Source organism: Bombina bombina, chromosome 9 (assembly GCF_027579735.1).
Source record: "Bombina bombina isolate aBomBom1 chromosome 9, aBomBom1.pri, whole genome shotgun sequence".
Classification (NCBI taxonomy): Eukaryota; Metazoa; Chordata; class Amphibia; order Anura; family Bombinatoridae; genus Bombina; species Bombina bombina.
The window spans coordinates 85589292-85606791 of NC_069507.1; the positions used below are offsets into that span (position 1 = coordinate 85589292).

General features: G+C 40.5%; 1 protein-coding gene across 2 annotated transcripts in view; it reads left to right on the forward strand.

Moving 5' to 3' along the window:
* The window catches only part of PHYHIPL (phytanoyl-CoA 2-hydroxylase interacting protein like), a 352334-nt gene that overhangs the window by 177535 nt on the left and 157299 nt on the right, over positions 1 to 17500 (forward strand). For both annotated transcript variants that reach the window (XM_053692241.1, XM_053692242.1), the window contains exon 2: positions 15690 to 15886. In XM_053692241.1, the coding sequence (XP_053548216.1) occupies positions 15690 to 15886 (197 nt within the window). The remainder of the gene's footprint in view (positions 1 to 15689; positions 15887 to 17500) is intronic.

A 17500-nucleotide genomic window follows, 5' to 3' on the forward strand; every position in this document is an offset into this window, starting at 1 on the left:
ATGATCAAAATCTTGAGATAAATCTCGCAAAAACTTTGGTTGCTTTTTTCTTGATGAGCATTATATTGTAATGTAGGTGTCTATCGTTCATAGACCAGTATATCTAGATAAACAGCTAAAATTTGCCTTTCTATGTTTTTTTTCGAGTTGACCTTGCAGTACCGACAAGACTTCTTAGATAATCTCGCCACAGCCGAGAGCTTTAGATAATCAGGCCCGTAGGCATATACCTTGCCAATTTTTGTTTAAATGTAATGATTAAATAACCCCTTTTTTATCTAAAATTCTGTATTTCCAATATTGCTCTTGTTGTTATTAGTTACAACTGACAATGAAAGGGACATTGTACTCTAGATTTTTCTTTGCATAAATGTTTTGTAGATGATCCATTTATATTGCCCATCTGGGTGTGTTTTTATAAAAATGTATAGTTTTGCTTATTTTTAAATAACATTGTGCTGATTTTCAGACTCCTAACTAAGCCCAAAAGTTTTAGAGTAGACTGTTGTATACAGATGTCAGACTGTTTCTGTTTGTATAATGGGTCTTTTCATATGCAAGGGAGGGGGGAGGTGTAGAGATTCTGCTATCAGCCCCTTTCTGTGGGTGTTCCAGGCTAACCTCATCAACAGTACTAAATTGGGAGCTTCTAAGTAAGTTTTTAAAAGGTTTTATACTGTATTTTTATATCACTGTGCATATGATTCTTTATAGTAGTGTCTATTACATGCAATTAAATGAAAACTTGACGTATACTGCCCCTTTAATATTTTTTCTTGCACCACGGTCTAACATCCATTAGTTATGCCACTGCAGTGTATGGTAGTGTCCAAGTGACAAGCATTTTTGTTGAACACAGGGCTCTAGATACGCCCATGCCCTTTTATGATGAGCATAATAGGAAACAAGTTTAACTAGAGTAGATCTCAGTCTGACTTGGTGTTTACTGTTGATGAGATAGGGAGTTCTCAGTGCTTATGACATCTGAATATCAGAGCATTGCCTTTATATTATTCTATTGGTCTTCGGTAAGTAAATCAACTATTTGGTTGTAATATTTCTTGCTCTTAATTCCTGCAAAATCACTCCAAACTAATTTCATGTTGATGCACGTTTTTCTATAGTATTTAAATACAAAACAATAATTGTGCAATCTGGCTATGGATTTGTTTGGAAAGTAAACACTAATCTCTAAGGAGCATATTATTATCTTTCAATTATTATTTTTTCTTAATATTTGCTTTATATTTTGCTGTAACAATTAAGCGAGTGATGGAACCTGCTGTCGGTGAAGTGTATGTAACTCTTGCTAAACATATTTGTGTAAAGCAGTACTTTTAACAAAAAAATACATTTTACAAGGATGCTGTAAATATTCATAATTTATTTAAACCTCAATTTCTATAAGCTAAATTATTTAAAACAAGTGTGTATCTTTGCTATAAACACCAGCTCATAACTATGTACAAAGGACTCTTGTGTTTTCTTTTGTGAGCTTATATGTTTATTTTAAGTAAAATAGCTGAATTCATCTGGGCATCGATAACAGAAGCTCTTATATTGTTAGGATTAATGGTACAAGACAAAACAAGTACACCAATATGATGAGCTATGTATAGACGTATTCACATCAGTATTGTGGTATCATTGTCATACTTATAAACTCTGCTTTATGTGACCTTAGTTATTGACAACATAATTGTAGTTAACTCTTGAGACAACCGTTTTAAACTACTGATTTTTTTGAAATACTGAAATATATTACTAGTTTGAAGTAGGTGATGTATAGAAGTGTGTTTAGAAACCATTGTTTCTAGGAATATAGAATGTATCTAATATTCAGCAGCAAACAAAGCTGATTTACATGGAGTTATATAAATGCATAGAACACTTTATTGAATAATTAGACAATATAGTTAGGGCTAGATTACAAGTGGAGCGCTAATTTATGGCAGATTTCTGGTTAATTTTCCAAAAGTGCCCCAATATTTTAGTTTAGTGTGGATCTTGAAAATAAAAAAATATTAGCCTTTTTCATTTTATTTTTAAAACCCTGCGCTAAGTAGTTTTTAGGGGTTAAATCGAGCAGGTGCGGGTGTTAGAAAAAAACATATTAACATATAAATATGTATATATGCATGTATATATATAGTTATACTTTGCTGCCTATCGCTGCGTGACTTACCCCCTTCGCTGCACTGGGTTCTCAGCCAGAGGTTCTTTGGCCATGTACCTTATTTTATTTTTTATTTTACCATATTTTAACCGGATGCAATAAAGATTTTTCTGCTTTTACCAGCCCTTGCTTTTGGTGCCTCTTACTGTGTTGTGGTGTTGTGGACTGTTCCACTTCTGCTTTTCGTCAGAACTATAGCGTTCTCCGGACCTGCAGTGGCGATGAGAGTGTGTGAAGATTCTCAGCCGTGTCTTATGGCATGAGAACGAGGCTCCCATTGGAGCCTATAGAAGCGCGTTCTCGTGAGTGCAAAGCTTTCCTGCAATTCAGCACACATTAATGTGCGCTGGTATTACCGAGTGGAGGGCAAATAACGCACTCACGTAAGCGATATTTTGCGCTCCACTTCTAATTTGGTCCTTAACCCTTTGAGTGCTAATGACGGCTCTGAGCCGTCACAGAGTTTCTCACTCTGGTGCTAATGACGGGGCTTCTTGCTGCTCCTACCCCAGCTATCATGCCTGTAGAGTGACAGGCATCGCCGAGGCTTCAAGTGATGCGCGCTGAGGTGACGAGCAATTATGTGATGACGTCACTGCGCAACTTTATTTATACTTAACAATGTTAAGTATAGGAGGAGGGGGCATGCTGCTTAGAAGCCTGTATCTCAGGCATCTAAGCAGCTACAGACCCCCAAGACCAATTGTTGTAAAGGTAATAGCCTAACCTTTCCAACAGTGTAAGTATTGGGGGTCTGTAAAAAAAAAATTAAAAAGTTAAAAAAAAAAGTTTTCAAAAATAATAATAAAAAAATAAAATATTAGCATCCAGGTGGGAAATGGCTTAGCAGCCAAAGGGTTAAAGGGACAGTCTAGGCCAAAATAAACTTTCATGATTCAGATAGAGCATGTAATTTTAAACAATTTTCCAATTTACTTTTATCACCAATTTTGCTTTGTTCTCTTGGTATTCTTAGTTGAAAGCTTAACCTAGGAGGTTAATATGCAAATGTCTTAGACCTTGAAGGCCACCTCTTTTCAGAATGTGTTTTAACAGTTTTTCACCACTAGAGGGTGTTAGTTCACATATTTCATACAGATAACACTGTGCTCGTGCACGTGAAGTTATCTGGGAGCAGGCACTGATTGGCTAGACTGCAAGTCTGTCAAAAGAACTGAAATAAAGGGGCAGTTTGCAGAGGCTTAGATACAAGATAATCCCATAGGTTAAAAGTATATTATTATAACTGTGTTGGTTATGCAAAACTGGGGAATGGGTAATAAAGGGATTATCTATCTTTTAAAAAAATAAAAATGCTGGTGTAGACTGTCCCTTTAATGTCCTCCAAATAAAGCTGATGTACTTATGTGCCTATCATTTTCAGTGTGCACAGAGTTTAGATGTGCTTTTTTTTTATTGTTTGAGCGAATAGTGACATTTTAGCATAATTTCCTGTTATTTGACCATTAATGAAAGAAATGAATGAGCATATACAAAATTTGCTGATTCTTTCTGATAGATTGATATACTAATAAATAAATAAATCAACGAAACAAACAAGTGAATTAATACAAAATGTGTTAATTTGATGATATATTTGTTATTAAGTATATCTATCCAATACTGTAGATAAAAGGTTACATGAAACCTCATATTTTTATTTCTTGTTACAGATAGAACGTACAGTTTTAAACATTTTAGTTTACTTTTATTATAAAATTTGCTTCATTCTCTTGTTATCCTTTGTTGAAGGAGCATCAATGCACTACTGGCAGATAGCTGAGCACATCAGATTAGCCAATCACAAGAGGCATATATGTGCAGCCATAAATCAGCCGTTAGCTCCCAGTAGTGCATTACTGCTCTTGAGCCTACCTAGCTATGATTTTCAACAAAAGGATATCAAGACAACAAAAAATTAGATAGTAGAAGTAAATTGAAAAGTTGTTTAAAGTTGTATCATCTATCTGAATCATCAAAGAAAGATTTAGTGTTTTATGTCCTTTTAAATGAAGGAATCAACACATTTTGTATTTGGAAAACAAATAAAAAATACGTAAAAATGGACATGTCTAATAGTTCTAAAACAATGTAATGTTAAAGGGTAATTGAACTGCAAATTTTCTTCCCCTTTAATATGTTGCCTATAATTAATTTTACTTGCTGGAGTGTATTATATTGTTTAAAAAATGCACCTTCACATTTATTTTGTCATTTAAAATAGCTTGTTTTGACTATTAAAACCACCATCTGTACTTTAGTATTTTCTAAAGAAAAGATATGTAAACAAAAAAATGCAGCAGCAGCAGCAGCTCATTGGGAGTAGAGGGGGTTAGGAGTGACGGATATGGAAATGTTAATTTTCAATTGCTTTCTCTAAGTGTCAGCCTTTTGTATAGACACGGCTAAATTACGAGTTGTGCGTTAGGGTAAAAAAGCAGCGTTAAGAGGTCCTAACGCTGCTTTTTTACGCCCGCTGCTATTACGAGTCTTGAAGGTTTAGGGTCACCGCACACTTTTTTGGCCTTACCGCAAACCGACTTACGTAAACTTCGTAAAGTCTATTTTCAATGGGACTTCCATAGCGCCGGTATTATGAGTCTGTCCTTGGAGGCCAAAAAGTGAGCGGTACACCCTACCCCGTCAAGAGTCCTAACGCATTTCAGTAGTTAAGAGTTTTATGGTACAACGCCGTAACATAAAACTCATAACTAAAGTGCTAAAAAGTACACTGACACCCATAAACTACCTATTAACCCATAAACCGAGGCCCTCCCGCATCGCAAACACTATAATACATTTTTTAACCCCTAATCTGCCGCTCCAGACATCGCCTCAACTATAATAAACATATTAACCCCTAAACCGCCACACTCCCGCCTCGCAAACATTAGTTAAATATTATTAACCCCTAATTTGCCATCCCTAACATCGCCGCTACCTACCTACATTTATTAACCCCTAATCTGCCGCCTCCAACGTCGCCGCCACTATATTAAATGTATTAAACCTAAATCTAACCCTAACCCTAACACCCCCTAACTTAAATATAATTTGAATACATCTAAATAAAAATTACTATAATTAACTAAATACTTACCTATAAAATAAACCCTAAGCTAGCTACAATATAACTAATAGTTACATTGTAGCTAGCTTAGGGTTTACTTTTATTTTACAGGCAAGTTTGTATTTATTTTAACTAGGTACAATAGTTATTAAATAGTTATTAACTATTTAATAATTACCTAGTTAAAATAAATACAAAAGTACCTGTAAAATAAAACCTAACCTAAATTACAAAACACCTAACACTACACTATAATTAAATAAATTACCTAAATTAAATACAATTACCTAAATTAAATTAAATTAGCTAAAGTACAAAAAAACAAACACTAAATTACAGAAAATAATAAACAAATTACAGATATTTAAACTAATTACACCTAATCTAATAGCCCTATCAAAATAAAAAAAAGCCCCCCCAAAATAAAAAACCCCTAGCCTAAACTAAACTACCAATAGCCCTTTAAAGGGCCTTTTGCGGGGCATTGCCCCAAAGTAATCAGCTCTTTTACCTGTAAAAGGCTCACCAGAAACACGGGCCCTCAAGCTCCACCGGAGCTTGATAAATGGGTCCCAATGTCTTCTAGGCATGGAATGAACAAGTTGGCGACATATTGCAACATCTATCTTTTTCCATTCTTCAAGATGACCTCTTTTAGAGCCTGGATGCTGGATGGAGAGTGATGCTCAACTTGACTCTTCAGAATTCCCCATAGGTGTTTGGTTACGGGTTACCCTTAGTCTCGCTGAGAGATGGACAGGCTTAGTAGCCTGGATCCCTATTGCTAAAGAGGGGAGAAGCTGCTTTCCATAGTATTCTATATGAGTCTCGCAAATATAGAATAATCTCCCTTAGCTGCAGTACAGCTAGGATACCCTTCTGCCCACAAAAACGAGTCAACGCTGCGATTGAGGGTCAAACAAGAACTCAGGACTGGGATGCCCAGCCTGCTTTTTATTAAGGTTACATGCACACAGGGCACTCCCAGGGGGAGAGGGGGGGAAGCACAAAATCCCCCATCACACATTTAGATAGAGAGCACTGTCCTTTGACAGGCCACAATAGGATTACAGTACTTAAGATAACAAGTTTACAAGTTCATCTTATCAATTAGCAGTCTGGCTCCAGAGGTGATTAGACAATAGTTTCTAAAAGCTGAAAAAAAAGAGTTAACTCTTTATGAAATGAAACTTGTTACGGTTTTCTTGGAGCCCTTCTTAGGCGCTGGCTTGCTGGTTCAGGCATTGCTGCTGGGAAATAAGCTCTTCACAACAAAATAACTAATGCTTCTGTAACATTGCTCCCTTTCTGTGGAACACTCTGGCAGACACGGTCTGACCCCTTTTCGGGGCAGACTAAGGCTGTCCAGACCGCTGGTTATGCGGGGCTGAGGTCGGTTTGTCTGGACAACCCGTCGGCGTTGCCATTCTGTTTCCCAGGTCTGTAAGTAATGGTGAAATTGAAGGTTTGCAACGATAAGCTCCAACGTAATAGCCTGCCGTTATCTCCAGAGACCCGGTTCAGCCACACCAACGGGTTATGGTCGGTGACCAGAGTGAACTCCTGACCATATAAATAGGGAGTCAATTTCTTTAATGCCCACACCAAAGCCAAACACTCCTTTTCGACCGCTGCATAGCTGACTTCGCGGGGCAGGAGCTTCCGGCTGATGTAGGCAACTGGATGCTCCCCTCCATCTTCGCCTACTTGGCTGAGGACGGCTCCCAGCCCGAACATGGAAGCATCTGTATGGACGATAAAACGTTTGTTAAGGGCTGGGGCCGCCAAGACAGGAGCGTTAATTAGAGCATTTTTGAGAGCCTGGAAAGCCGTTTCACAGTGGGGAGACCACAGGACCTGTCGAGGTAAGTTCTTCTTGGTCAAGTCAGTCAGGGGTTTGGCAAGTGTGCTGTAGTCTGGTACGAACCGTCTATAGTACCCTGCCGTGCCCAGGAAGGCTAGGACCTGAGTCTTAGTGATGGGGGTGGGCCAATTGGCGACAGCTTCTATTTTGGCCGGCTCTGGTCGCTGCTTTTCCACACCCCACCCGGTGACCCAGGTACTGTACCTCGGCCATCCCAAAGTGGCATTTTTCTGGCTTCAGAGTCAGGCCAGCAGCCCGGATCTGATCCAGAACCATTCCCACATGAGCTAAGTGGTCCTCCCAGGACTCACTGTGGATCGCTATGTCGTCCAGGTAGGCGCAAGCAAAACTCTGGAAGCCATCCAGGAGCCTATCCACCAAGCGCTGGAATGTAGCTGGGGCATTCTTCATCCCAAACGGCATTACCCTAAACTGATATAAGCCGAATGGGGTGACGAATGCCGACTTGGGGATAGCCTCCGGGGCCGGGGGAATCTGCCAGTAACCTTTGCAGAGGTCAATAGTGGTCAGGTAATTTCCCCTGGCTATACGATCGAGTAGCTCGTCTACCCTGGGCATAGGGTAAGCGTCCGTCACAGTATTTTCATTGAGCCTCCGATAGTCTACGCAGAACCGGGTGGTCCCATCTTTCTTGGGCACCAAGACAACTGGGGAGGCCCAGGGACTATCGGAGGGCTCAATTACCCTGAGCTGGAGCATCTCATCGATCTCCTTCTTCATTCCTGTCCTAACTGCTTCGGGGATTCGGTACGGAGCCTGGCGCAAGGGAGCTTGTCCCGGAGTATCTACCTGGTGGGTGGTTAAAGTAGTGTACCCTGGCTTCGGGGAGAAGGTGAGGTGTTTGGACTGGAGGAGTTGGTTGAGCTGCTCCCTTTCAGTGGGGCTAAGTCGGTCCCCTATCTGAACCTGCGCCACTATACCTGTGGGGGAGGCTCTTTTCTAATAGGTCTGGAATGGGTAAACTGTCGGGGTCTTCCTGAGGGGAACAACATACGGCCGTCATGTTCTCTGGTCGCTCAAAATATTCCTTGAGCATGTTTACATGGAATGTCTTTCTAAGATTGTTGTCGTGGCAGCTAGCTATCACATAAGTGGTGTCTCCCCTTTTCTCTACGATCTGGTAGGGGACCCTGCCAGGACGCCTGCAATTTGTCTGTCTTCACCGGCTTAAGTACTAACACCTTTTGTCCTATGGTGAAGATTCTCTTTCGGGCCCCCCCGATCGTACCATACTTTCTGTCTTCTCTGGGCCAACTGGAGATTAGCCCGCACGGATTTGGCTAATTGCTCCATTCGGTCCCTGAGTTCCAGCACGTATGGCACAATTGGGACACCGTCAGCCTCCATCTCTCCCTCCCAGTGCTCCCGGATCAGGTTTAGGGGTCCCCGTACCTTTCTTCCGTAGAGCAACTCGAAGGGAGAGAACCCTGTCGTTTCCTGGGGCACCTCCCGATAAGCAAATAGGAGGTGCGGCAGGAAGCGTTCCCAGTCTCGGTATTCCTGAGTGAACGTCTTGAGCATTTGCTTTGAGGGTCCCATTGAACCTCTCACACAGCCCGTTCGTCTGGGGGGTGGTATGGGGAGCTTAGGAGGGACTTAATTTTGCAAACCTGCCAGAGTTGTTGGGTCAATTCAGCCGTAAATTTGGGTGCCTCGGTCGGATAGGATTTCTTTTGGAAATCCTACCCGGGAGAACACCTGTACTAGTGCATTCGCTACCCGTATCCGCTTGTATGTTGGATAGGGCGACAGCCTCTGGGTACCTGGTAGCGTAGTCCACTACGGTAAGAATGTATCGCTTACCGGAGGGACTAGGGGTAGCCAGTGGTCCCACTAGGTCAATAGCAACCCGGCTGAAGGGTTCCTCTACAATGGGCATATTTACTAGCTGGGCTTTAGGGTGATCGCCTCGCCTTCCTACTCGTTGACACACATCGCAGGTGTTACAGTAAGTTCTAACGTCAGCGTGCACCCCTGGCCAAAAGAACGTGTGAGTAATGCGGTGTAGGGTACGGGTAACGGCTAGGTGGCCTGCTAAGGGGATGTCGTGGCCTATTTTGAGGATTTCTTGACGGTATTTGTGGGGCACTACCAGCTGTCGCCTACGCTGTCCCCTTTTCTCTGTCCAGCGGTATAGTTTCCCTTTTTCCCATAAGAATGTTTCGTTATCTGCCCCGCCCCCTCCGGTCTCTGCTCGTTCCCGGTACTTTTGTAAGGTCGGGGTCAGTCTTAGACTCTGCCTCGAAAGCATCTGGGGTGTCCCAGGGTATGGGGCCTAACCTGTCAGGCAAGGTCGGGGTAGGTCTTACCTGTGTCTCCCGCACTGGTGAAAGCTCTCGCTCCGTCCGGGCTTGGGCCCGTGTAGTCACTGGGTCCGCCTCGTTGTTGCATACTGGAGCATAGGCAGAAGTCATGGGGCCCAAATCGTTGCCCAGTAGTACTTCGGCAGGTAAATTATCCATTAGGCCCACGTTCACAGCCCCCTTTCCCGCTCCCCAATCAAGATGCACTTTAGCTGTTGGAATTTTGTACACATCCCCCCCCGCCACTCTAACGGCCACCGTCTGTCCGGATCGCTTGTGCTCTGGCACCAAATGACTCTGTACCAGCGTGATAGTAGCCCCTGTGTCTCGCAATCCCTCGGTAGATCGCCCCTCGAGCCCTCCCCTCTGCCGATGGTGCTGGCGGTTATCTGAGGCAGCATATACAGGGTCTGCCTCGTGAAGCGGCCCCACATATCCCTCCATAGGGGCCTCTTGGTTAACACAGAGGGCCCGGGCCGGACGATAGGACCCAGAGGGGTAATTGTAATTCCTGGGTGTCTGGTGCGTATTAAGGGGGCAGCTAGCCATGAAATGCCCTGGTTGCTTGCATCGGTGGCAAGTCGGTCTGGGACGCTCAGAGCTGTTATTGGGTGGTCCTGAGTGTCGGACGGGCCCTGTGGGCACCGGGGCTCGGAATTCAGCACGAGGGGGTGCACGGTAAACCTCTCTGGGTTCGACCCGTGCTGGAGCTCGGTAGTTCATGGGTTCGTGAAGACGGGAGTCATAATGTTCATCGGCCAATTTGGCTGCTTCTTCTAAGGTAGAAGGCCGCCTGTCTCGCAGCCATTCCTTCCCTTGCTGTTCCATGCCATTATAAAAATGTTCTAAGAGAAACAATTGTAAAATTTCCTCCCCAGTCACTGCTTTACTTCCGCTCAGCCAGTGATTTGCCGCTCTCCGCATTCGGTGCGCCCATTCCATATGGGTATCGTTAGGCTTCTTTTCCGTGCCCCGAAACTGTCGGCGATACGTGTCCGGAGTTACAGCGTATCGTCGCAACAGTGTCTCCTTAACTAGCTCATACTGTGTCACTTCATCAGCACCCAGAGTACGAAAGGCTTCCAGGGCTCGCCCGGATAGTTTCCCAGACAATATCGTGGGCCACTCTCTGTTGGGAATCTGGTGCAGGGCACATTGCCTTTCGAAGTCCGCCAAATATTCATCAATCCCTGTCTCGCTCTCTAGGAAGGGTCGAAATGCCGCATAGGGTATCTTGGGCCTCCCAGCATTTTCGACAGGGATGATTACCTGCGGGGCTTCAGCATTGCGGTGTGCGTTCGCTAGGTTGAGTTCGTGGGCTCGAGTCTCTCCGTATATCCTTGTCCGCCTCCGCCATCAACTGCTGTACCAATTCCATGGAGGGGTTCGGCCCGTATAATGAGAGCCTTTCCCGAACAATCCTGGTTTTTTCGTCACTAATCGTGGTCGGTGTTTCCGCCATTGTGAAGCTCTGATCCAGTTCGGTCAATTCTGTGATCAGCTCTCTCCTCGGCCGGTTGCTGGCGTACCCCCCCTATGCTTTCAAGTAAATCCTTTAGGGTTGTACGCTTCAATTTTTCGTAAGCGCTCTCCATCCGTTCTGTACCTCTCCTAGGAAATCCAGGAAAATCCCGCCGCTGCCGCCAAATGTTACGGTTACCCTTAGTCTCGCTGAGAGATGGACCGCTTAGTAGCCTGGATCCTATTGCTAAAGAGGGGAGAAGCTGCTTTCCATAGTATTCTATATGAGTCTCGCAAATATAGAATAATCTCCCTTAGCTGCAGTACAGCTAGGATACCCTTCTGCCCACAAAAACGAGTCAACGCTGCGATTGAGGGTCAAACAAGAACTCAGGACTGGGATGCCCAGCCTGCTTTTTATTAAGGTTACATGCACACAGGGCACTCCCAGGGGGAGAGGGGGGGAAGCACAAAATCCCCCATCACACATTTAGATAGAGAGCACTGTCCTTTGACAGGCCACAATAGGATTACAGTACTTAAGATAACAAGTTTACAAGTTCATCTTATCAATTAGCAGTCTGGCTCCAGAGGTGATTAGACAATAGTTTCTAAAAAGCTGAAAAAAAAGAGTTAACTCTTTATGAAATGAAACTTGTTACGGTTTTCTTGGAGCCCTTCTTAGGCGCTGGCTTGCTGGTTCAGGCATTGCTGCTGGGAAATAAGCTCTTCACAACAAAAATAACTAATGCTTCTGTAACAGTGTTCGATTGGGATCGGATCTGGAGACATATTTGGCCACTGCATCACTTTCACCCTTTTCTTCTTCAGAAATACAACAGTGGCCTTTGATGTGTGTTTTAGGATCATTATCATGTTGGAAAACTGCACGACTACCAAGGGCATGGAGTGATGGTAGCATATTATCTTTCAATATAGAGCAGTACATCTGTGAATTCACAATACCATCAATGAAATGCATCTCCCCGACACCAGCAGCAGTCATGCAGCCCCACAAAAGGACACTGCCACCACCATGTTTCACTGTAGGCACCATGCATTTTTCATTGTATTCCTCACCTTTGAGACACCATACAATTTTGAAGCCATCAGTTCCAAAAAAAAAATATCTTGGTCTCATTACTCCAGAGTATAGAGTCCCAGTAGTTTTCTTCTTTTTCAGCATGTGTCCTGGCAAATTCTAGGTGGGCTTTTTTGTGCATGGGCTTTAGGAGAGGCTTCCTTTATGGACGACACCCATGCACGCAATTCCTCTGCAGTGTATGTCGTATTGTGTCACGGGAAACAATCACCCCAGTTTGGCTTTCTACTTCTTTAGCTAACTGCAGTGAACTTGCATGCCGATTTTCTTGAATCCTTCTCATCAGAAGACGCTCCTGTTGAGGTGTTAACTTCCGTGGATGGCCTGGACGTCTCTGTGAGATGGTTGCAGTTCCATCTTTGTTACATTTTTGGATCACTTTTGCTACAGTAGACTGACTGATAAGTAAAGCTTTGCTGATCTTCTTGTAGCCTTCACGTTTCTCAGGCCTTGTGACATTTCTCTTCCATGTAATGCTATTGCTGATAGCCTGACATGGGAAGGGGTTTTCTTTGGTAAGTAACGCCCTTTTATAATCAACTGTCGGCTGGACATCTGTTTAATGAATAATTAGACTCACCTGTAGTTAAATTCTTCTTAATTAGGAATTTGAGGTGTATTCATTTTTGCAACATGGTCTTGAAAGAAATTGTTAGAAAAAATACTTTGTTGTGTGTGCAAATTAACAAATCTTCATTGCAATCAATAGCCTGTATTTGTGGGAGTATTTTGTAGTATAGTGTCCCATAGAATATGTTGTTTCTGAAATTTAACGTAAAGGTTGTCTGACAAATCTGTTGGGGTGTACTCATGTACGCTTAGCACTGTATATGAGTATATATCGTGAGAATCTATATGTGAATATCTCATTGAAAATCCCTCTGAGATATTGTTTAATGTGCATAAGATTGTAATGTAAAATCTTTTCATTATCTCTATTGTTAAACATATACATATATATATACATATAGATCCATGTTTCTCTATGTATGTCAATGTAAAATCCATGCGTCGCCTTTTTTTTTCTAACACCCGAGATCTCGTATCTTTGAGCCATTATAACTTTTGTGTGCAATAATTTTTTTTAAATCATTTTTAATAGACAGTGTTAATATGACTTGTAAATAGCAGTAAAGTATGAAGCTATGTTAGCACTTCCCTTGAGATGCTCGCTGCCAGCCCCGGTTCTCCCAGACCGTATCCAGAAACAAGAAATATTGAATGTGGTGGCGCTGTATCACATCAGGGGATGCAAGCTGCTCTTTACCTCTGTGAAACCCGCCTTCTTTCACCTCCAAAATAAAAAGCTCACAATTGTAATGGCTTTAATAAAAGTCTGATTTAAAACTGAAATCCTGTGAGTATGACCTGTTTGTGTGCCTACCATTTTATTTGAAACGTGCTACACCATTGTGAGCTTTTTATTTTGGAGGTGAAAGAAGGCAGGTTTCACAGAGGAAAAGAGCAGCTTGCATCCCCTGAGGTGACACAGCGCCGTCACATTTGATATTTCTTATTATTGTCAATATGTGTGTAACTTTACATCGTAATGTATTTTTTAAGTGTTTCGTAAAACTTTTATGTTGCACAAAACTGTTAACTACATCTCTTTGAACGCGAAAAGGATTGTTGCGTAAAAGGCGAATGCGCATGCACAATCATGATTTTCCAAGACTTGTAATAGCTGCACAATGGAAATTAATTGCAAAAAGACCACGTGTGCGGAAAACGCATAAAGCACTACTTGTAATCTTGCCCTAAATAAATGCTAGACAGTTTGATACATTGAAAGAAAAGATTAGTCTAAAATTACATGTAGATGCATTTTTAAAAGTTTCATTAGCTGTTTAAATATTGACAAAATACATGTAAAATTGAGTGTCTATAAAATAATGGGAGCTGCCATGTTGTAACTTAGGTTACCTTCTCTGCTGTGGCCAATTAGGGGCAGTTATAAATAGGTCACTAATGAGTACAGCCAATGACTGTGTGGAATATAACAGTGTTCTACACTTCTATTTCTAACAGGAATTGAAAAGATCACAATTTCAGAAAGGAATTACAGGAAAAGGGGACAAAATAAATAATGAAAGTATATTGTAGAGTTTTTATAGATATAGGATTTTTATTATTTTATATTGTTATCTGAAATTGTTTAAAGCCCCATAAATTTTGTAACTCTTACCAGTTGTTATCCATATTTACGATGCATTTTTGTAGCTTATTTGAGAGGGTCCCACAAAAAGTTTGTATCAAGTCAAGTCAGTTTGGGATCTTAGTAAATAGGACCCAGTGCCTCACTTTCTCTTGCAATCTGTAGCTCGAATATCTACATTCAAATATTACATTCCCATAGACATTGATATGGATTGTTACGAATTTTAATATTTAAATGTCGAAATGTTACATTTGAATGTGTTAAAAAATTCAGACATCCCCACTCTTTTCTTACTTTTTTCCATAATTTACACTAGTCACTCAATAAACATTAGCAGTAAGTATCTTTCAACCAATTATTATTAGGAGGAAGTGCCTATTATTCAACAAGGAAGTGCCTATTAGCCAGTGAGGGTTAGTAGGAAGTACACAACCAAAAGTTTCAGTTTACATTTTAAAAAAAGCTTTAACATCAGATTTTTCCTGCAAAAATAAAAATATTGACGTTTAAGTGCTCCTTTTGACATATGAATGATATAATTTTTTTGAGTACAGCTTCTCGTTAATGATTAAAGGGACATTCAATTCAAAATTTAACTTTCATGATTCAGATAGAGCAGTAATTTTAAACAACTTTCCAATTTACTTCCATTAACGAAATGTGCAGTCTTTTTACACTTTTTGAGTCACAAGCTCCTACTGGGTAGGGATGGGCGAATGTCTTCATATTAGAATTTGAATGTTAGAACGAATGCTATTGTAGAAATTTGATTTACATAATCGAATGTTGACAAGAACGAATATTCTCAAAAATTCTATAATCGAATGCTATTTACAGTTTTCGAATGTCACTTTCGAATTTGAATGTTCATAATTAGATTGAATGTCAACATTCGAAATTTCGAATGTAACATTCCATTTAACAAATACTATTCAGAAGTTCAATAGTTCATGTGGTAGGGAATTTAGTAAATTGATATATAATAGATACAAATATATCAAGTCAAATGTTTCTAATTCGAATATTGCATAATTCAAAAATTACATTTAAAGAAAGCATTAGAAATACTATTACAAATATATAAATTCAAATGTTTCGAATTCGAATATTACATTTAAATAAAGCATTAGAAATACTATTACAAATATATAAATTAAAATTTTTCGAATTCGAATGTTGCATAATTCGAATACATGAAACGAATGTTAGAATGTTGTACAAAAATTTTAAATTCGAAACAAACTAATGTGTTTCGTTTTTCGAATGTTGCGAAACATTCACCCATCCCTACTACTGAGCATGTGCAAGAATTCACAGAATATACGTATATGCTTTTGTGAGTGACTGATTGATGTCACATGATGCAGGAGGAGTGTAAATACATATATCTTTGAAATTTATAAGAAAAAACATCTACTACTGATTTGAAGTTCAGACTAAGTGCTATTGCATTGTTTTTTTATCATGCGTTTGTCGATTATGCAAATCTACTGTATTTACTGGTTCTTTAAATATATATTTTTTTTTTTCTCAGGAAACAAATCTCAAGATAGTGGTATTGCAGAAATGGAGGAGCTACCTGTCCCTCACAACATCAAAATAAGCAACATCACATGTGATTCTTTCAAGATCTCCTGGGATATGGATGCCAAATCTAAGGATCGTATTACACACTACTTTATTGATCTGAACAAAAAGGAGAACAAGAATTCCAACAAATTTAAGCATAAGGTAATATCCTTATAATGAGATTCATGCAGTAACATGTTTAATATGGTAATTTCTTTAAACACGCGTTTTACCAAGTAATCTCTAGCAGTCAGTTAATATGTGGCAAATGTTGTGAATAATGATGAATACAAGAGTAAATTACCACACTCTGTTTACTGTGCAAAAAAAAGTTATGTGGGGTTAATCTAAATGATTATAACGCATTTCGCACCATTAACAATACTTTGTAAATGGCACCTTTGCCACTTCTCAATAATTACTATTGGTTCACTCTCAAATAGTTTTATATTAATTCACAACCACCAGAGAATATTCTAAACACAGTAATTTATAGGTCTCAAAGTTACTGGACACAGAACAAACACACATAATGCTATGTCTACAACTATAATTTACACAACTAGAATATTCTGCTTATGTATGAACAAGGCATTATATGGAGAAGTTTTTTCTCCTGTTAAGTGTGATCAGTCCACGGGTCATCATTACTTCTGGGATATTGCTCCTCCCCAACAGGAAGTGCAAGAGGATTCACCCAGCAGAGCTGCCATATAGCTCCTCCCCTCTACGTCACCTCCAGTCATTCTCTTGCACCCAACGACTAGATAGGATGTGTGAGAGGACTATGGTGATTATACTTAGTTTTATACCTTCAATCAAAAGTTTGTTATTTTATAATAGCACCGGAGTGTGTTATTCCTTCTCTGGTAGAATTTGAAGAAGAATCTACCTGAGTTTTTACTATGATTTTAGCCGGCGTAGTTAAGATCATATTGCTGTTTCTCGGCCATCTGAGGAGAGGTAAACTTCAGATCAGGGGACAGCGGGCAGATTAATCTGCAAAGAGGTATGTAGCAGCTTATTATTTTCTGACAATGGAATTGATGAGAAAATTCTGCCATACCGATATAATGTAAACTCAGCCTTAAATGCAGTAGCAGCAACTGGTATCAGGCTGTCATGTATGTATATTTTACACTTCAGTATTCTGGGGAATGGCACTTCACTGGAATTATACTGTGTGCATAAGACTTTAGCCTAATTTGCAGGGACTAGCAACAGGCTTTTTAATAACACTTAATTTATGTTAAACGTTTTTTGCTGGCATGTAAAATCGTTTAATTTCTGAGGTACTGGGTGAATAAAATATTTTGGGCACTATTTTTTTCCACTTGGCAGTTGTTTTATTTAATTTCTGACAGTTTACTGATCTCTCTCACTGTTGTGTGTGAGGGGGAGGGGCCGTTTTTGGCGCTTTTGCTACGCATCAAAAAATTCAGTCAGAAGCTCACTGTACTTCCTGCATGATCCGGTTCATCTCTACAGAACTCAGGGGGTCTTCAAAACTTGTTTTGAGGGAGGTAATCACTCACAGCAGAGCTGTGAGATTGTAGTTGACTGTGATAAAAAACGTTTATTTCTGTAACTTTTTTTTCTGCTATCAGGGTTAGTTATCCTTTGCTAATGGGAACAAGCCTTTGCTAAAATTGTGTTTTTTACAAAGATTTGATGCTATAACCTTTCAGTTTATTAACTTTCAACTGTCATAACTCTTTCTGTGCTTCTTATAGGCACAGTACGTTTTCTTATTATAATAAATTACTTGAAAAGTAT